A 21,316-nucleotide genomic window follows, 5' to 3' on the forward strand; every position below is an offset into this window, starting at 1 on the left:
TATTTATGCTTGTTGGAATATTTGTTTCTAAAGCTTGATAAAGTGCTTTATTAAATGGCATGGCACAGCTCTTACAGGTTGAAATTGTAGCTTGAAAAAAAATGCATTCACTCCAACATGTTGTGTCCAATCCACAATTGGTTCTTATAGCCCACGGCCAAGACACGTTGTAACATGGTAACATGGTACAATTAGCCTCTTGATTGTTCGAGCAGAAGATAATTAAAGCCCTTTACACTTGGAGTGATCAGGGCTGCTCAGAAGCCTGGATTTCCCTTATTTACAATGATTCTGTTCAAATAAGTCTGGAAGTGAAACCGTTGTGGCCCTTCCTTTCACCACACCCTCTGCACTAAAGCTCACCCAATCTCAGAGGCATGGAAGTCAGGTGGCGACAACTGCTCCTGTTTTAGCAATAAGGAGACTGTAGTCATGGAGTTGGTGGGTGGCAGAGCCCTCACTGGAACCCATGTCTCCTAAACCCACTTCTCGGCCGGCTCCACCTCATGCTGATGTCCACTCTTGCCCTTAGAGCTTGCCTTTCTCAGGTTTCACTGAACCAGCAACATGAGTATATTTCAAGAACTGATGCTGGCAGAGGGAGGCACATCCTGGTTCCATGCTTTTTTCTTTCTTTCACTTTTCTTTTTCCTCTTATGTGGGGTGGGGTGGAGGGTGGTTACTGGGGATTGAACCCAGAGGTGCTTTTCCACTGAGCCACATCCCCAGTCCTTTTTAATATTTTATTTTGAGACAGGGTCTCAGTGGGTTGCTTAGGATCTTGCTAAGGTGTTAAGGCTGGCTTTGAACTCCTGTCTCAGCCTCCCAAAACAACTGGGATTATAGGAGTGTGCCACCATACTGAGCAGCTCTCTTCTTTAATTAAAAAAAAGAGAGGGGAAAAAACCCTGAACATCTTTTGAATACATAATAAGTACCAACAGGGATAGGTGCTCTTATTTGCATTTTCCAGATTTATCTCTCCATTAACAGTATTTGTATGCACCAGCTGTATGTCAGTATCTGTCCCCAGTATTGGAATTAAAATAGGCAAGGGCTCAGGTGCTGTTTATTCTGAAGCGAGAGCAAGCTGAGTTCAGAGCAGCTGGACTGTGGTCGATTCCTATAAATCAAAGGTGGTTGATCTTCAACGCTGATGCTAGGAGGTTCCAGGGCTGATGCACATGCTGTGCAGGAATCCAGGTCCAGTTTGGGACCTTCAGGAGGATACAAAGGGGCCCCAGGGTGGTGGAATAGAGGCCCCACGGAAGTGCTCTGTGGGAGGTGAGAGAGCCTGTGCACATTTGGTGAGTCTATTTTTCTGCTTTTACATCCCCCTGGCTGTTGGTTCTAGGTGCCTGGTTTTGTCCCAGGAGTCACCCGTTCAAGGAGCTGGCTGGCAGCACCCTTGGAATTGGAGCAGGTTGCTCTTGGCTGAGTGTCTCCGGGTCACTCAGCTCCTCACGCCCTCAGCCTCTGCCAGCTGGCCCGGTGCTGAGCACACTAGGGAGCTCTACAGGGAGAGAGTCCTGGGCGGTGCTTGGTACAGAGTCACCGCCTAGCAAGGGCATCCTGGACTACAAGTGCAGAATCAACAAGACGTTTTGCCATCTGTGCTGTGAGTGAAAGCCACCACGTGCTATCACTACACACCAGTTAGAAGAGCGGAGATTAAAAAGATTAACCATGTGAAGTGCAGGCCGGGGTGTGCGGGAACCGGAGCTCTCACAGACGCTGGTGGGAATACCAAGCCTCGCAGCTCCTGGGAGCACAGTTTGGCAGTTTCATAAAACAGTGACCAGGTGCCATTCTGTGATCCGGCACTCATTGGCATTTATATACCACGGAAACAAAGTCTTCTATCCACGCCTGGGTGCTATCGCAGCCTCCTGTGACAGCCAATGCTGGCCACCAGTGGGCCAAGGAATGACCAACCCGTGGAAGGGCCTGCTCTAGAATATAGCTTAGCAATAAAAAGGAAGGAATCATCGATATAGGCAGCAGGAGGTGGGGGGGGGATGGATCTCCTAGTGGTCATGGTGAAAGGGAGAAGCCAGACCTCTCAAAAAAAAAAAAATATATATATATTTATATAAAAGGGTTCCTGCTGTATCTCGCCATTCCATTTGTGCACTAAACTCTAGAAAAATGGAGCTAATCAATAGTGACAGTGAAGAGTTCCGTGCCTGCCTGGGACGGGCTGTCGGTAGGACCAAGGAATTATAAAGAGGATTGAGAACTCAAGGATGGGTTCATTGTCTGGATGGGCTGGTAGCTTCGTAAGTGACTTGTCTGTTTCAAAACTTACCAAATTGTTCATTTTAACTATGAGAAGTTTCTTGCTTGTCAGTGATGCCTCCCACAAAGGTGTTAAAAGAAAAATCTCCAGCCAGCCATCTGTAAGATGAATCCCACCTGCTCCTTCAGGGGCCTCCCCTCTGTGCCGCAGACAGGAGCAGCAAGATACAAACAACACCAGGAGGGTGGGTTCCTGTCCCTGCTCTCCCTCTGCCACCTGAGCCTCAGTCCTCTCACTGAGCAGTGGGACCACTCCCAGGGCTGCTGGAGGTCAAAGGACACGGGGCCCCTGGAGACCCAAGCAGGGGAGAGGTCCTACCTGCCAGGGGCGAGGAAGCTGCCCCTGAGTGGCCCTGGGCTGGATGTCTAAAGCAGAACAGGGACGGCCTGGGAGCAGGAGGTGCGGAGGGGCCGGCCTGGCCGCAGCAAGGACTTCCCAGGCAGAAGTAGCTGGGAGGGGCAATGCCCAGACCCAAAGGTTCTAGAAACATGGCCTGCAGGGACCAGGAGCACCCTGGCAAGTTAGAGTGAGGTGGGAGCCCCTTCTGTGAGGGTCTGCTCTAGAGATATGAGTTCTAGGGGAAGTCTTAAAAATTTTGTATAAGAAAAACAAAATATCGTGCACCCTGCATCGAGCCCCTGCTTTCTGCTGTGTCTGTTGTCGAGTTGGTGACAACTGTGCTGTGCTGCCCATTTTCCTCTAAAGGGCCTGTCCGTGTGTGACCTGGGTTTGAGGCAGCGGGAGGCACGCAATGAGGCGTCAGTGGTCACTGTGGTGACAGTCCAGCGAGCAGGCACTGGTTTCTGTGGGAGATGCTTGGGGAGGCGGGGCCAGCCGGCCAGGCAGGTCTGGTGGGGGCAGGAATGTTCCCTCTGCAGGGGAGACTGTGTCTGAGGACAGGAGGAGCTGGGGGACAGGGTCAGACCTGGTTGGCACACACCTCTGACTCCCAAGGCCAACAAGATCAGGGAGGGGGCTGGAGAGGGTAGCATGGGGGATGTGGGTCAGTGCCACGCCCCAGAGATGCTGGCAGGGTGAAGACAAATATAGGGACTTGGAGTGAGTTCCTGCTGGCTCCACCCCACTGGGACAGATCTCAGAGAGGGCTGTGGCATGGGTTGGGCCTCGCCCCAGGCCAGTGGAGAGCTGTCCTCAGCCCAGGGCTTTGGAGAGTCCATCTCCAGGGGCTTGGGACTGCAGGTGATGGGTTCCTGCTGAGGCAGGGGCTGGGCAGGGCTCCTCCTGGGCTCTCTTGCCCTGTTCCCCACACTGAGAGGATGCCCATTCCTGCCCCCTCCCCCGGCCCCTGGTCCCATATGAACATGGCTGGTGCTGGGTGGGGTGGGAAAAGTCCCAGTCCTTCCTGTGGACTCAGAGAAGGCCCTGAGCTCCATGGGGAGGCAGGGCCCAGAGAGGAGGGGGCCAAGGGAGGAAGGGGAGACAGCCTGGTGGGAGCAGAGGAAACAAATACCTGTGTTCTGTCTGGCATTCCCGGAGGCCCAGGGACAGGGGGGCCACCCTCAGGTCTATTCATCAAACACCAGCACAGGCAGCTGCTCTGGAAATGAAGCCCCTGGTGGGTGGGGACAAGCAAGGGAGGCCCCTGCCTTTTCGATTTCTAATTTTGGCCCGTGTTGACCCAAGCCTGATCATGGGGCCAAATCCCCCCACCAACAAATTTACACAGACAGATCCCCTTCATAGCTGGAGTAAGTTCCATCCTCAGTGACCTTAGACATCCTCTAAACTGGTGGCTCAGAAACATTATCTAGAAACTAGTTAGAAACGAAAACTCCCGGGTCCCACCCTCCACGACTTAGAAACTGGGGTGGGGCCAGCAATCTGCTTTAAGAAGCCCTCCAGGTGAGGGGTGGGTGTGTGCAGAAGTGCTGGCCCCCATCAGTCCTCAAAGGGGTGTTGTGTGTGTGTGTGTTACGACACTTAGTAAGAAATCCATTACAACACTTGATGACACACATCCATTCTACATGTCGCACTTTGGATCAAGATCCCCGAATTAATTTCACAACCCACGGAGAGGTCATGACCCCAGTGTGAAAAAACTGCAGCTTCGCAATAATGCCCGGGGCCAGACTGGCGGCACTGATGGGCCTGCCCACATCAGCCTGGGACGGGGCACTCAGCATCCCAGCCAGCCTCAGACAGTCCCTGACACCCTGCCCGCGCTGTGGGCCTCAGCTGAAGACCAGTCCCCTACCTCCGGCCCTCTGACCCGCTCTGCTCACCCACTCCACCAGCAGCTCCTGGGACCCAGCAGGTCCTGAGAGGGGGCTGTGATCTCCCGCAGCCTCTGATTGGCTGCCCTCCTGGAGCCTGAGCCAATCACAACTGGCCCGGAAAAGCTAAGGCTCCACCCTTTGGAGCCACTGCCCCGCCCCTGGGAAGCCCCTAGGGAGGACTGTGTGGACCCACCGCCTGCTCTTGGGTCCTCCCTAGGTTGCTGTCCTGCCACTGTGCACTGGGCCACTTAAGTTTTGACTGCAGGCTGCCAAGGCCAGTGTTTCCCAGGGAGAAATCCTGGCACCCTCCAGCAGCGCCTGTTGATGGAGAGCTTGGGAGTTAATTTAGGAGCTGTGTGAGGTGCTGTTTTATTGCTGGCCTATCTGGGTTAGGAGGTGGGCCAGCGAGCCGCTGGTTTCCGTGCCAAACACCATTTATCTAGGATGGCGGGCTGATTTAAAGTCACTCTCAGCGCTCTTGCCTTGGAAGCAGTTGCTGGCTTGTGCTCTTGTGACTGGGACTGTAAAGTGGACCTCACAACCCCCCACAAAGTGGAGTTTGTTGTATGACCTTTGCAGTCGTGCCTCAGTATCCACCAGGGCTTGGTTCCAGAACCCCCCACAAATACCCAAATCTGCAAACGCTCAAGTCTGTTACATAAAACGGCACAGTATTTGCATAGGACCTACAGACACCCTCCTATACACTGTCATCTCTGGATTACTTATGACAATATAATGTAAATAGTTGTTAAACTGTATTTCTTAGGAAATAATGACAAGAAAAAGAAGTCTGTACAAGTTTAATAAAAATGCAAGTTTAAAAAAAACAATATATATATATATATATATATATATATATATATATATATATATATATATACACACACACACACACACCAGAAATTGAACCCAGGGTGCTTAACCACTAAGCTCATCCCCAGCTCTTTTTATTTTTTGAGACAGGGTCTCATTAAGTTGCCTAGGGCCTCGTGAAGTTGCTGAGGCTGGCTTTGAACTTGGGTCCTTCTACCTCAGCCTCCCAAGCTGCTGGGATTACAGGTGTGCGTACGCCAATACAGCCTGCCCCAAAATGTTTTTGATCTGTGGTTTGGCCGGCCGTGTAGCCAATGGTCAGAAGGAGGTTGAAGCCCCTGGAGCCTGTGTGGCTTCCATGCAGTCCCTGTCCAAGCCTCTGTGTGGCTACCTCTGCGGTGGGATAAAACCCGGAATGGTTCCCAAATCTAGATTCAGCTGCCTTGGAGAGCCGGAAGAATATATAGAAGATAGCATACAGTGTCTGGTCTGAGGCTGGTTTGTCCTCCATGGGAGCCCCCTGACCCTCCTTTGTACACACTTTGCTCTCAGTACCACCTTCTGTCCAGCCAGTGCAGGAGTGGCTCACGGAGGCCCATCTGTTGGTGTCCTGGGCTGTGGCCTCCCCGCAGCATCCTCTGCGATCTCTGGGCGGATTGCTTTCCTGGAGTCCGTTGGAATACGCTTGGCAATTGAACCCAGCTTCGTCTCAGTTCCTGAAATTCCATCTGAGTATAGGAGGGCAGTGGGAAGGAGGGTGGAAGGGTGGGAACTCCATGTGACAGGGCAGGACTGAGTCACAGCGCTGGTGAGTCACAGCCCATTGGGACTCTGGGTGGGTTTTTGGTTGGCGGCCCCTGGCTGGGTTCACCCGGCGGGAACCCCAGGCTGAACACTCACAGGGCCGCTGCAGAGCCTAGTTGTCTAGAGCCACATCCCAGTACTTCCTAGGTTCCAGAACAAAATGTCAGAAGGTTGCTGGGTTGGCACAGGGCAGGCATGGCCAGGCGGTAAGACGGATGCTGCCTGGCAGCGGGGGCTCAACTATTTGTCTTCCACTCTAGCTCCTCCGATCCCCGAGGGTCCCTTTCTGAACTTGGATCTTGCTGAAGGCCTGCAGAGGCTGTCTGCCTGGGGCTCCCTGCACTGTGTGGCAGCTCTCAGTGGGTTCTGGGGTACAGACAGGGCGGGTAGGCTGTGTACACCGTGGGGTTGAAGAACAAAAGCTTTGGACTTTAGCTGTCCTGGGTTCAAGCCCCGCTCTGCATCACTGTTACTCAGGGCAGTGTCCTCAGTATCGCTGAATCTCAGTTTTCTTAGCCACAAAGTAGGGAGAATAGTAAACGTCTCACTATCCTTTGTGGGTTAAATAAGTTAATAGCTATACATTTTTTTATCAGGCAAACATGGACCATTATGATTATCTATCACCCTGGATCATCCCCTTTGGGACAGGCTATTGATTTCTGTGAGTCTTAGTTTCTTTCTTTGTAAAATGGGATTAGTAATGCTAACCGTGGGACTGTCACTGGGAACCTGGCTTTGCCCCTTTCTTGTAAGGCAGCGGGTATGGTGTCATGGTTTAAGGGTGCCCCCTGTTGGGATTTGGCTGGGTCCTGAGCAGGGTGCTTGGAACCCTGGATCATCAAATAGAAGTGGTGTCACGGTGTTAGCCAACTCCTGGAGACTTTTCAGGAGTCTGAGGGACGGAGGCAGGGGCTGTCCTGACTTGGTCCTTATGTGTGTCAGTACCTCATAGTGGCACTGCAGAGCCATAGAGGGGCTTCCCCCTGCACCTCCGCCTCCTAGGGCCTGGGAAGAAAGGGAAGGCGAGGAGAAGCTCTAACCACTGACCTGGTTCCAGTGGCCATCCATGATGCTGAGCTGGCGGGAGGCCAGTGCCAGGCCTTTCTATCAGTGCCAAATGCCCGGTCTTTCCTGCTAGGTTGGTCCTCTGCAGGCCACATTGCAACTTGACCATTTGTTCTTGGGCCTGGGACAAGGGCAAAGGGTCTAGTGTCCTTCTGTGGTCTCTGATGGGCAGGCTCTAGCCTGGGAGCTCATATCCATTCCTCCCTGTCCCCTGCTCTACCCACAGTCAGAAGTGCACCCTGCAGGCTGTGTAGCACAGCTCCTGGTGCTGGCTTCAGGCTGAGCCCGAGCTAACGCCACAGGGCCCAGGCAAGGACAAGGCTGGGGCTTCCTCCCACAGCCTCGCCATCCTGGGTGGGGCCTCCTGTTCTGCGCTCGGTGGCCCCCGACCCAGGATCCCTTTACCTCTGGTAGCTCCTTGGTTCCTTCCCCTGCGTGCCATTCCCCTGGTTTGTAGCAGGACTCAGTGGGTCACTCCGCCTCTCTGGACCCCAGCTGATCCAGGGCTGCTGTCCTCCTGGGCGATTGTGCCTGGTGCCCCGCTGGCGGGTGGAGCTGGGCCTCACCTTGGAGGCAGGATGATCCGTGATTCAAACTGGGGCTTTGGAACCAGCAGAAGGAGGCTCCAGTCTTAGTGCTGCCTTGAATGGCTCTGCCTGCAGGCCTCTCGTCCCTGTACTGTCCCGAGCTGCTGTCTACAGCAGGAGCTCTCCTGGCCTGCCCAGCTGCCCCCTCCGTCTGAGAGGAAGATGATCTGCTACCCTGTGTGGGGCGGAGGAAGCTCTATCAAGGCCCCTGCTACGAGGCCAAGTTGGAGGATGGAGGGACCAACCTCACCAACGGGGTGTGGGGGACCCTGGGGGCTTTACAAGCTCCTGAAGTAATGCAGCCACTTGGTTATTCCACCAACAGAGGCCCCCTCCCCCTGGCCGTAGTTCATGGTTGGTTGCTGTCTGGAGTCTGCGTCTGGTTGCACGCCCCCTCTGTCAACCTCACACTTCTCTGTGACAGCTCAGCCTCCTCAGTCAGCCTTCCCTGTGGCTCTCATTAAGGTTCCCTTTTTGAGGACTTTGGCTCAGGCCTGGCGCTCAGGTTCTAGAAGCTTCCTGACCTCTCCCACAATGCACCCTCGCAGCCTTCTGGACAGGCTGTCTCCAGCTGTGCCCAGGGCCTTGGCCACCTTCCTACGGGCTGCTCCGCCTTCCCAGCCAACGGCTCTGGCCCAGGTTTTGAGTCCTTGCTCTGTTTCTAGTCTGCCCTGTCACCTGCCCCCACCTGGGACTTCTACCTCAAGAAAAAAAGAGAAAAAAAAAATACTCCTCTTCTGGATGCCATTTGTGATGGCCACATGGCCACTGAGACCCAAGGCTGTTCCCTCTCTAGCTGTCTCCTCCACGGGCTGCACTTACCTGGACCACAGTGGTCAGTGTCCTCCTGGAGGCCCCCTTGCTGCCCGACAGACAGCTGAGAGACACACCCAGAGCCCACCCCTTGCTGCCCCTTTCTGGAGACCTTCCCCCTCCAGGGGCCTAGAAATAGAAGCAGCTTATTTATTCATTTTTACCCCAAGCACTTTTTCTTGCTGAAATACTGCTTAGAAATGCTTACAAAATGCATAGTTCTTTTTTTTTTTTAACTATTTGGGTTTCTTATTAAGTGCAACAAAATTAATCCTAGATGGATTATAATACTCAACATTAAAAAATAATTCCACAAAATGATCAACATAATGTGGGAACAAATATATCCACACACGAATGTGATCGAGTGTGACCTGTTAAACATTTCTTTATGCAATAAAACAAGGTAAGGAAATATTTGTCCGATATGTCAAGAACTGAAACCTATGCGAAAATCTTGAATGGCCTGTTACAAGACTGTTTAAAGGGCATCTACAGATGCACAAAAAAAAGAGTAGTCAGAAACTAGAGGGAAAAGATTCTACATGATTTTGAAAAAATTCTACAAATGTAACTTGTTTAAAACAGATTTGGAATCAACCAGATTCTTCCAAGGCATTACTGATCAGTTGGACGTCTTCTTTTTAACTAGCTCGCAGTAGCTGCCTGTCGGGGGGCACAGCCGCTGCTTCAGTACAGGGAGCCTTGGATCCGAGGTCGCGGTCCCCTGGGGTAACCAGCACCTCCCTGTCCCTGTCCTTTCCTTCGGTTCGAGCTCCCCTCCCTGAGTTCTTCATGGCTGCTGTGAACCGGGTCCCTTTGAAAATGCCATCTCCTTAACCAACTTAGAGATGGGAGTCCCCCTCCCCACAGAGAGACAGGGTCGTGCTCCGTGGCCTCCCCTTGTCCTGGCCCTGCACTGTTCCCAGGCTCAGCCAGCCCCGTGTGTCCATCCCCGTGAACCCTGGCCATCGCCTGAAGCTGTTGTCCCCATACCAAGACTCTTGCTGGTTCCCATTGCCCTGAGGGTCAAGTCCAGCTCCTGGACGCAGCTGCTGAGAGGCTCTGACCTGGCCCTCACACCCCCATCCCGGCTTTCGCCATCGCCCCCCACCCCAGGGAGGTGCAAGCCCCTCTCCTTTGCCTCACAGGCAGCACCCCGCCCCTCAGCTGCTTCCTGAGCCCCCAGGAGCCCCCTCTTTGTGGTCCCCAGGCCTGTCTCCCAAGGCCCACATCAGCCTGTGCTCTAACCACCTGACCACACGTCCCTGTCCCTTAGTGAACAGGTGGTCCTGGGAGGCCACACACCTGTGTCTGCACTCGCAGCCCCTGGCACGCTGTGTGGCTGCAGTCCACTAGTCTAGCGGTCCGCGGGCCCCTTGCTGTCCTAGAGCCCCCTGGTTGAGGGCTGCTGTCTGAGGAGGGAGACCCTCTACCCAACAACTCGTGGTGTTCAGGGAGGAAGGAGCAGCGTCGGCCTGTGGAGGGTGCGCTGGGAGCCGCCCACGGGGTGGTTTCATGGATCACAGTAGGTGTTACTCATTCTCCAGGTGGGGAGATGGATACCCAGAGGGGTCGAGTGGCTAGATGTCCTGCAGCCAGTGAACCATGAGGCCTGGGCCGCGGACCATCCGGTCCTTCCACCTGTGAGGCCTGCCCTCCCCCAGGACCCCATGCCGCCAGCTTGGGGGAGCAGTGGTGTCCTGCAGTCGTGGGTTGGCACCTTGGGCCATCTGCACAGGAGTTGGCAGCTACAGCCCACGGTCCCAGCCCAGCTGGCGGCCGGCTCTTGTCCACTCAGCAGGCCAAGGATGGCTCTCACGTTTTTTCACGGAGCCAGGGAACCAATATGCAGCAGAGCATGCGTGAGGCCCACACAGCCATCCACAGCCACAGATGCCATGGAAGTGTGTCCCCTGCCTGGAAAATGTCCCCTGGCCATTTCTACCTTGGATGTGATTCAAGGAGTGCCCAGGGGCTGCGAGTAGTGGGAGCTGTGGGAGGCAGGCTTTCCTCAGCCACTTTGAGGGGTGCAGTGAGGCAGAAGCAGTTCTCTGGACTGGCTGAGGAGGGTCTCGTGAGCAGACAAAGGGAGCAAAGGACCAAACCAACTGACAGTCTGAGGGTAGTGGTTGGTCTCCAGGCCTGGTGCGTGGCTGGGCTTGTCCTAGCTCACAGGGGCCTCGGTCACAACCTCAGAGATCCCTCAGGGACTCCTGGTCCATTTCTTTGTTGCTATAACAGAGTACCTGAGACCAGCAGATTTATGAAGAATAGAGGTTTATTTGGGCTGACAGTTGTGGAGGCTGAAAGTCCAAGAACATGGCAGCAGTGAGGACCTCGTGCTGCTTTGATTCATGGTGGGAAACAAAAGGGCAAGCAGGTGTGTGCAGAAGAGAAACGCAAGAGGCAGCTTCGCCGTGTACCACCCACTCCCATGGTAACTAGCCTCGCCCCAGAGATCGAGAACTCACTCCCAAGAGAAGCAGAGTGCCGCAGCAGGGGGTTAGTCCCTCGTAACAACCTGATCACCCCACCACCACCCTTAGAGTGGGAATCAATGCCAACATGAATTTCCCTGGGGACAAGTCACATCCACACCTTAGCACAGTTCGACACTCACCGCCTACAGATGGGGACCCTGAGACCCAGAGGGACAGGTGCTTGCTCAGGGAACTCTCCAGACTCCAAATCCAAAGCCCCCTGCTTGCCCCATCTCAGCCCTTCCTGGGCATCGAGCAGGACCCTGCTCCCCCCACCCCAGCCATATCATTGAGGACAGAGGGTCATCGAGGGCAGGGGTCTCCGTGGGGTCAGGGAGGAGGACATGAGATGGAGCAGGGCCAGTGCCAGGCTGGCTGTGGGCTGGTGGGGGCAGTGGAAGACCAGGTGGCTCAGATGCCGGTAGCCCAGCCGCAGCGGGCTGTGTTGGACGCTCCTAGGGCTGTCCCCGGGGAGGGCAGGAGGAGGCCAGGAGTGCGCTTGGGTTCACTGAGGTCTGCCCTCCGCCCTCCGTCAGAGGATGTGCTGGTGGCCCCCACCAGGCACGGGGCTCTTCAGGGCCTCCCCCCTTGGTTTCCTCACAGGCCTCCACCCAGAGGCCTCTATCGCTGACCTTGGCTTCCACAAATGACCAGTGCAGGGGGCTCCCTGGTGAGCCTCCAGGGGTCCTAGTGTGGGGAGCGTCTATCCAGATGGGCTTTCGTGGAGCTGTTTGTCCATACATCCTAGCACAGTTGCTCCTCTCCATTGGTGATGGGGAGCTGAGAGCGGGACTCCTGGGTGGGGTGGGGTGGGGTGGAGCTTGCCTGGCACGCAGGAGGCCTTGGGTTCCAACCCCAGCAACAACAACAACCAACAAAAGACCCTCCCCTGGCTAGAATCTAGGGACCCGTGTACCTGGACAGGAGCCAACAACCTCCTGCCACACCCAACTGACGATGTTCCTCCGGCTGCAGGAGGCAGAGCCAAGCCGCGCCCCTGGGAGTCACAGTGCCTGGAACTGGGCACATGTATTTTTAGGTTGCATTGTGGTTGCTGCAGGGATCTCCAAGTGTCATTTGTGCTCAATGCTACTGCACAGTTATAGAGGCCCTTGGTTAGATCTTGTGCTTAGTGCATCCAGAAAGGGGTGCCGCTGTGCGTGCATCTCACGGATTTGATTTTTAATATTTCGTGACTAGGTTTTGATACAATTGGTTCTCTAATTCTTTGTCTTTTATTTTTGGCATTTAAAACCGTTTTTTTTTTCTGAGGAGGAAAGGTCAGGAGCGTCCTTACCCGCCTTGTGGCTCTTCCACCTACAGCCACCTGAGACTCCCTTGCAGCTGGGATGGGTCATGCCTATTTGTGGCCGTGGTCCCGGCCTCTGGTGCGGCTGGGAGCTGTCACATTTCCAGTGTTGAACTGAGCTGAAACAAAATGGCTTGGCGGACGCGCCCAAGAGGCCCGGGTCTCCCAGCACCGCCTGCAGCTCCCCAGCCCAGTGCTGGTTCTGTCCGAGGCTCAACAGAGGCCAGCATCAGGCCCCTGTGCCCCATTTGATGCACCCGCTGTGTCCACACTACCGAGCACACGGGCCCTGGGCACTTCCAGCGGGGAGTCACCCAACCCCTTGAGATGATTAGAGGCGCTCCCCCACCCTGGGAGCCCAGAGATGCCTTTCTGTCCCTGGCTTTATAAAAACCAAAAGCGAACCTTTGGAAGCCAGGCAAGACGCACCTAGACCACGCACGGTTTGGGACCATGAGTGGTCCGCACTGTCTGAAGTGCTTTTCAAAAGAAGCAAAGCCTGGGCGTGGCGCTGGGCGCGCTAAATTGTTTGAAAAAAAAAAATCAAATCCAGAGGCTCTGGAAGAAAAACAAAAACAACACACGGGGGCGGCCGGGCCCTGAGTCACCGCCCAGCTCCCAGGGCGCAGCCCCCTGCAGCCCGCCCCGCCCCGCCCCCGCACCCCTCCCGGCTGCCTCTGTCCTCCAAGGTCCTCCTTGAAGCTCTCCGCCCTCGCAGCCGGGGCTGGCGCCCAGCAAGGGCTGGTTGAGCAACCCACCCCCTCAGAGGAGAAGGCCACGGCACTCCGCGTGACCACGGCCCTTCTGGAAAATCCACCCAGGGCCTGAGAGGGAGAGTGAGGGAAAGTACTTCCAGCAGAGAAGTGGCCCAACCACGCGGCCTCTGAGGCCACAGTGCCGTTCCCATGCCAGGGGAGAAACGCCTGAGACGGCAAGGGCCAGGCCTGGGGTGGTGGGGCCACCTCTGCCCCTGTTCCGGCTCCCATTCAGTCACAGGGACCCTCTGACACTGAGAGGTCCCCATGTTTTCCTTTGGGAAGAAGTGGTTGCTGATCCTCGCCCCCCAAAGCACACACACACTTTCTTTCTTTCTCTCTTAATCCTGGGGACTGAGCCCAGGGGCGCTTTACCACTGACCTACATCCCCTGCCCTTTTTCTTTTTGGTTTTGAGACAGGGTCTCCCTAAGTTGCTGAGGCTGGCCTCAACCTTGCAATCCTCCTGCCTCAACCTCCCAAGTCACTGGAATTATAGGTGTGTGCCGTTGCACCCAGTTAATGTTTCATTTTGCCTTAGAAGGTGTAGAGTTGTAACTACCAACTATTTAACCTTGCCTCATGTTCTGGTATGGTGACACCCTGTACATTCTCCTCTGCAAGTTCACTGTGAGCATAGGTTTGGGTGGTTACATAATATTGTCAAGTACAGATAAACCACCATGTAATGAACTCATCCTCAATCACTGGGCACGGGCTGTTCCTAGCTCTGTCCTGCCTTGCCATGGTAGATAATGGCGCGGTGAGGGTTTTGCTGTGTTATACTCGATGCCCATTCTGTGTTTCTCTGTCTAACAACCTTGGGCTCACTCTGTGCAAGGCATCATGGGAGGCTGGAGGGTAAGCCGGGCATAATCCCTACAATGCAGATATAAATAGCTTTTATCCAAAGCAGGTTAGAGGAACCGTCAACAGATAACCAAGACCGCCATGTCGGAGAAGAGTTTGGGGCTTCCCAGGGTTTTAGGAAATCCCTGTGAGAAAACCCGAGACTTTGCCTCTGCAGCTCAGGCAAGGCCAGGAGAGTCAGTCCCACAAGGGGGTAGTTTGGATGGGTGGCCTGGGCCAGCGGGCAGGTGCCACCTAAGGCAGAGGAGCTCGCTGCCAGGTGTGCCAACAGAGGGCGGGGTGGAAATCAGTGACGGCGGGGGACCCTGGTGGGTGAGAAGTAGGGACAACACACAGCCCACGGACTGTCCCCAGCCTGGGCTGTTCATGGAGGGGGGGAGCCTTGTGGCTCCGAGGCCGAGGGCTCTTTGACTTAATCAAGATCTGGGCTCAGGCGTCTAGATGGCGAGCTTCAGGACCCCCTCTTGGAGGGTCCCCGCCCTGGAGCCATAGGAGAGAGCCGCTGGAGCCAGAGCTGGCCGAGAGGGCAGTGGGGGCCGAGGGCCAGTGGGGCTTTGCCAGCCCGGACCCTGCGGCCCCAGCACCTGCTTCACGGGCTGGCCCCGTGGGGGCTCTGGGGTGCCGGTGGCAGGACGCGGCCCCTGTACCTTCCTGACCTCCTCTGTCCTTCCTCAGCCCCCGAAGGTGCCATGACTCAGCAGCCCCGGGAGGGCTTTGACCGCAGCGCGGAGGACGCGGAGGCCTGGATGGCGGCCGTGCAGGAGCAGCTGCAGGTCAACGACGACACCCGTGGGCCCCGCGCCGCCCTGGAGGCCAGGCTGCAGGAGACCGAGGTACGTGGAGTGCTGCCCAGGGGCTCTGCGGCCTTGGCGTGTCCCTCCCCGTGGACCAGGCTTCCCGCCTGTTAGGTGGCAGGGGAGGCCAGCCTGTGCTGTCACGCTCTGGCCCGCGTTGTCACGCTCTGGCCTGTGCTGTCACGCTCTGGCCCGTGCTGTCACGCTCTGGCCTGTGCTGTCACGCTCTGGTCTGTGCTGTCACGCTCTGGCCTGTGCTGTCACACTCTGGCCCGTGCTGTCACGCTCTGGCCCGTGCTGTCACGCTCTGGCCTGCGTGACATTGGGACACAATGCAGACTCTGGCCGGGGTCTGGCGCAGGGCTGAGGGTCTATTTCTGACGAGTCCCATGGTAGACGTTGCTGCTGCTCTTTGGGCACATGTTGGTAGTAAGGGACTGGAGCCTGTCCTCTTTTCCTGTGGTCCTAGCTGTGCAGCTAGGTGGACCCCACTCCGCTGGCCCTTGCCTCTTCCCAGCCTCTGTGAGGAGGGTCTGGGTTGGCCAGGTCTGCCTTCAGCAGGATGGGGGAGGGGGGGCTCTGTCCAGTGACAGAGACGATGACCTGATCTCTCCAGAGCTGGGCTCTGTCCACCACCACTGGGGCACAGCAGGGCCTTGGTCCACAGAGAACTAAGCAGAAGTGTTGGTGCCAGTGCCTGACCTGGCATCCTGGTGCCCTGGTCTGAGGATGGGCTACCCAAGGGACAAGAGCAAAGAACATGAAACCAAGATTCAGTGACTGGAATTGTAATTTCTATGATGATGTTAGACTGCTGTGTGGCGTCTGCAAAGTCCCTATCCCTCTCTGGGCCTCAGTTTTCCTTTCTGTAAGTGAAGTAGTTGACTTAAACACCTCTGGGGTCATGTCATTTGGAAATATCATAATTCTAATTTACCACCGAGCCACACCCTCAGCCCTATTTTGTATTCTAGTTAGAATCAGGGTCTCACTGAGTTGCTTAGCACCTCGCTTTTGCTGAGCCTGGCTTTGAACTTGTGATCCTCCTGCCTCAGTCTCCCAAGTAGCTGGGATTATAGGCATGAGCCAATGCACTTGGCCTAACATTTTTTTGTTTGTTTTTGTTTTTCTTTTGCTGTTGGTACTGGAGAGGAAAACCAGAGGCCCACTACCACTAAGCTACACCCTCAGCCCTATTTAAACTTTTTCTATTTTGAGACAGGTTCTCACTAATTTGCCCAGGCTGGCCTCTAACTTGCAATCCTCCTGCCTGGGCCTTCTGAGGCACTGGGATTCCAAGTAGCTGCTGCTGCGCCCGGACAGTTGTTCTGATTAAGGGGAGGGCCTGCCTTTTCCTGTGGCAAAACCCTGCACCTCCCACTTAGCTTTGGCAATCCCCACCCCCATCCTGTGGGTTTCCTTCTGGGCTCCCTCTTATTCTGTGCATTTGTTGCAAATACCTCATTTGCAACATTTGTCGCCCTTTTTGGATGAGGACAGTAAAGGTGAAGAATTTGCATCACCTTTCAGAGTCCAGGTCTGGCTTAGGCGGCAGAGGGAGGAGCCACCTTCTGCATCCTGCAACTGGGGGCCCAGTCTCCAAGCGCCTCTGGAGAGCCCTTCCACTTGGTCTCGCGCTCTCTGTTCTCATCATCATTCAGGGGAGAGCCCCGCCCCTTTCTGCCCTCCCTGGCTTGGGGCGTGGAGGTGGCTGAGACACACCCTATTGTCCAGAGTTCGCTGCCTAAGGGGAATGGTACCAAACATCAGGGCACAGCCCGTGTGGGGATCCTCCCGAAGTCGGGTCCCATGATGTACTCTCCTCCTCTGCAACCTCCCGTGGCTCCCCATTGCCCAGCAAAGACCAAACAATCTTCCCCTGGGATCCAAAGCCTCCCCTGCCACACGACCCTGCTCACCCACCTCAGCTGCCTCCCGTAGCTCCTGGGGGTCCTTTGCTGGCGGTGCCCTTTGGCTTGGTCTGAGTGGGCAGTGAAGTGAGTGCTCCTGTCCCTGAGTCTTTCCTGGCCAATCTCCCTCTCCTGCCTCCCGACCTCTGTGAGCACCAGGGCCCTGCACGTGGGTCCCCATCCTCTGGCCCTTGGTAGCTGTGTGGCCAGGAGGAGTCCTGGGGAAAGAGCAGGGGAGAGCTGGCCTTGTGCTGCCAGAGGCTGCAGGGTATGAAGACTCCTCGCAGGGCGTGCGGGACCTGGCTGGGGGGGCCGAGGCTGCCCAGCAGGAGCAAGGCCTGGCCCCAGCCCTGCGCTGCAGGAGGAAACGCCCTCTGTCCCTGGTGCCTGGGGGCTGAGGCCTGGGTTCTGGGCCTGCACCTTGGGCTCCAGCTCCTACCCTGGCTGGCACCCGGGAAGTGTCCGAGCTCTAGGAGCTTTGTCCTGCTCCTGGGGAAAGTGACAGTCCCTGCCTTACAGGAGGGAAGGAGCGTGAAGGCCAAGGACAAAGGCCTCTCTGGATGCCCAGTGGAGGCAGCTGGCTCCAGGCCTTGCCCTCATGCTGTTCACTTCCCGCCCAGCCTTGCCAAGCTGGTCCTGGGGCTCCCAACTCCCCTCCCAGTGTCCCCCAGTCTTGTCCTCTTCCTTCCTGGCTCCCAGCCCTCCAGATCCTGCTGGACACAGGACTCCTGGCCTTGACTCCCTCTCTGGCTTCTAGGCCCCTTTCTGGTCAGGAATATTCCAGCATTTCCTAGGACTCAGCTTTCAAAAGCCAAATGCACCCATCCCTAAATATATCTTGCTCAGACCCCCTCTAGTCATCTACCTGTCTTTAAGACTTGGCAGCCGTGCTGCCTCCTCCAGGAAGCCCTCGGGGATTTCCCAGGCCTCTCCTTGAGCTTCCTCATGGTTCTTTTTCACAGTCACTTGAGCTCTTGTTTGCACCTGGAAGTGCCGGCTTCATCTTGTTCACGCGGGACCCCACTGTCCAGCACAGCGCCCCACTGCTCAGCTGGTCTTTGCTGGGTTGAAACCCTGGTTAACCCCCCTCCAATCCCCACGTCACCCCCCTTGCCCACACTGGCTGCTTCATATCAGAGCGACTTACGGCTGCGGCTCCAGGGCTCCTTCCCAGGTGGCTGCGCACCCCTGGCCAGGCGCTCCTGGCCACGCCCCTGCTGGTGATGGACCAGGGGAGGAGCATACCCTGGGGCAGCGGAGGAGGGCAGGGTGGACTGTGGGAAATCTGGTCCCCAGCTCAGCCACTGGGGCTTCTCCCAGCCCCAGGCCCTCAGGAACACCCCACGTGTTGGCTTTTCGGGGCGGGTGTCTCTGCTTCAAGCCAGGGGGGCTTGGTGTTCTGCACGGGGACCGCCAGCTCCTTTCCTGTTGCAGGGAAGCCACAGAGGACTCGCCTGCAGAGGGAAGAGCATCCTGGGTCTCTCGGGTCTGGAATTCCTGGCCTCCGCCATCCCTGGCCTCCACCTCCCGGTGGCTGGGATGACAGTCATGCACCCCTGCGCCCGCCTGGGCGCCCTCGTTTGTAAGACTGGGATTGCCAACATGCCCGTCTTGCAAGCCTGGGGATGTGGTGTCCCTCTGAAAATTCTGAGAGTTGGAGTCACCATGTCCTTAAGGAGGTTGATTAATAACCAGTCAAATCTCTAGATGGCAGGACACTTGTCCTTGGCCTTGTTGTGGAATCCTGTTCCTGAGTGATGTGCAATGGCCTACCTGGGAGTGGGTTAAGAGCTGGAGGCCTGGGGTTTCCATCTGCACTGGCCACTCCGGCCTCTTCGTCCCCACATGGCTGCCTGCTACTGAGCAGTTGCAAGGGACCCTACTGGTTGCTTGCGGCAGCCCTGCCCTGTGGGACCTGCCTCATCCCACCACTGTCCAAATAAGACCTCTTTCCTCTGGGGACACCTGCTCAGCTTCTCTCTACCTGTGCCCCACCCCACTCCCCTGTGCACACAAAGGCCACCTGCAGGAGCAGCTCGGTTAGTGTCGTGGGTGGGGACGTCCTTTACAGGGTCACCATCCTGAGGAGGATCAAGAGGGGTGGGGCCAGTGCCCTTTGCTCAACAGTTTGCTTTCTTTGCTGTGACTTTTAAATCACTCCATGAGGTGGGCAAAGCAGGGGTCCTTAGTGCTGCCCTGGGACAGGAAGGGAGGCCCAAGGTGCCGGATGGCCTGCCTTGGCCACAGCCCTCAGCGGGGCAGCACTGACACTCCAGCCACAGAACAGGGTCCGAGAAGCAGGCCCCAGGACCTCAGCCAGGGAAACCGTCAGCTGGCCCCAGGGAGACCGCTGGGCACTGAGCCTGAGCATTAGGCAAATGAGCAACTCCAGGAAGCACAAAGCCACGGAGCAGCAGGTGGTGACAGCAGGTGACAGAGGTCCTCTAGCTCCTGACACACTGCAGCCCTGGTGGCCTATCCGTGACCTCCCGCTCTGGGTCTAGAGGAAGTAAATCCTGTGACAGGTCACACAGTAGCAGGGGGTGGAGTGGGAACGCAGCCATGTCTGACCCAGGGACCAACACTCCAGCCCTGGAGCATCAGAATAATAATGTTGATAATCAGAGGCTCACTCCTTGCACGTTCCTTTGGGTCCTCCTGCCACCAAGAAGTTGATGTAAGATAAGGTTAGCCAGGCAGGGGACACACCCAGGAGAGGTGACAGGCAGGGAGGAGCCTGGAGGCTGGGAGGCAGGACAGGTCCCAAGGCCGGGGAGCAAGAGGGGCTGGTGGGAGCAGCTCAGGCTCTGGGGATCTCGGGGCACTTGTCAAGGCCCCAGGTGTCTCTGAGCTAAAGTGGCCCATCAGAGGGCCCCTGTGTCTCCTAGATATAGACCTGCCATGAGTCCCTGCCATGACTGGTCACCTGTGGGAGCGGCTGTGGGACCACGGCCCTGGTGCTAACGGGGAAACAGGGTTGCTGATCCCACAGGCTGCACTGGGCCCCTGGGCCCCGCTGGTCCCCACAGTAGTCCCGAGACGACCGTCTGTGACATGCACTGCATGTGTTTTCTCTTGTCATCCTGAAAAAACAATCGGAGAGGCAGACGGGGGTCATTCCACCTCAGAGTGAGAAAGCTCCATTTCACAAATGAGATCACGGAGCTCAGGGCAGACGGAGAGGTGTCGGACAGGCCAGGCCCAGTGGGCCCACATACTCCCAGGGACAGGCCAGCAGTGCTGGGCTCCCCTCTTCTCCTCCCTGGGAGCCAGGAGCGGGTCTCCCGTGGTCACGGAGGAGGGGTGCAGGCGGGGGTCTGAGCCCGGTTCCTCCAGCCCCAGGGTCCGGGCTGTCAGCTCCGAGCCACTGTCTTCTCAAGCCTGGGCCTGTCTGTGTGTGCCCAACCCTGGGAAACTGGCTTCTGTGCCCACAGAAAATCTGTCAGCGGGAGCCCGAGGGGCGCGTGAAGGTGGATGTGGTGTTGCGGGCGGCCGAGGCGCTCCTGGCGTGCTGCCCTGAGGACCAGAAGCCGGAGATCCTGGCCCGGCTGAAGGACATCAAGGCCCAGTGGGAGGAGACTGTCACCTATATGACCCACTGTCACAGGTAGGGCAGCCAGGACCGGGGACCCACCAGGGCTGCCGACCCTCCTTGGCCAGCACCACACTGGCCTGGAACCTGTGTCCAGGGGGCATTTCTCAGTCTGGGGATTCCTGGAACAGGATGTTCTCTGGGGGTTCGGGCCCGGCCTGCCTGCTCTTCCTCATTAGTATCCAGCTTAATGATGACAATAGATACTGGGAGCCCCAGGTTTGCTAAGGAATCCTGGTAGCCTGCTCACGCGTACGCCCTCCAGGGTAGTCCCCGAGAAGAAGGCCTGGCCTGCCAGCTTTGGCCCCATGCCCTGCCTGCACCAGGGAGCCCGGCTTGGGGGCAGGGGTTGGAGAGGAGAGACACAGAGACTCACACAGACCTGGCCTCCACTGGAGCCCGTTACTTGCTGTGTGGTCTCGGGAAAGTTACCTGACCACCTTTTGTTTTGGTGCTGGGATTGAACCCAGGGCCTCATAAATGCCAGGCATACAATTGACCACTGAGCCACATCCCCAGCCTCTGAGCCACAGGCACTTCCTCCAGTCACGGGGGCCGCCAAGTGCTCCTGAAGGTTAGGGGGATGGTAGAGATGACCAACGGCAAGGGCAAGGCCCGGTGCTGTCTTCCAAACCCTCGTGCTCAAAATTCCCAACAAAGTGGCTTGAGGTTTGCTGCCTGGAGCGAGAGGGCCAGGTCCGCCTTACAGATGGGAGGGTTCTGCGGTGGCTCAGGGGCCCCTGAGGCCGGTGGAGAGGCGTGCTCACGCTGAGAGTTCACGGCGCCCCTGGAACCCACATGCAGGCTGCAGTCCCCCACTGGATAGTAACTAGCAAGCCACAGACACCACTGCATCTCCACGTTGATGGCACAGTCCCGGGTGACCTTGTCCTTTCTGACTGTGGTCAGCACGTGGCATGTGTTCAGAGTCCCGGTGGCAGGGAGATTTTGGAGGGATTGGTGTGTTGATCGTGGAA

The 21,316-nt window shown here is 56.6% G+C and overlaps 1 protein-coding gene across 3 annotated transcripts in view; it reads left to right on the forward strand.

Moving 5' to 3' along the window:
- The window catches only part of Syne3 (spectrin repeat containing nuclear envelope family member 3), an 85,606-nt gene that overhangs the window by 21,330 nt on the left and 42,960 nt on the right, over positions 1-21,316 (forward strand). For all 3 annotated transcript variants that reach the window (XM_026411775.2, XM_026411773.2, XM_077799672.1), the window contains exons 2-3: positions 14,719-14,876; positions 20,182-20,354. In XM_026411775.2, coding sequence (XP_026267560.2) covers positions 14,733-14,876; positions 20,182-20,354 — 317 coding nt within the window. In that variant the 5' untranslated portion in view covers positions 14,719-14,732. The remainder of the gene's footprint in view (positions 1-14,718; positions 14,877-20,181; positions 20,355-21,316) is intronic.

This window comes from Urocitellus parryii, chromosome 6 (assembly GCF_045843805.1).
Source record: "Urocitellus parryii isolate mUroPar1 chromosome 6, mUroPar1.hap1, whole genome shotgun sequence".
Lineage (NCBI taxonomy): Eukaryota > Metazoa > Chordata > Mammalia > Rodentia > Sciuridae > Urocitellus > Urocitellus parryii.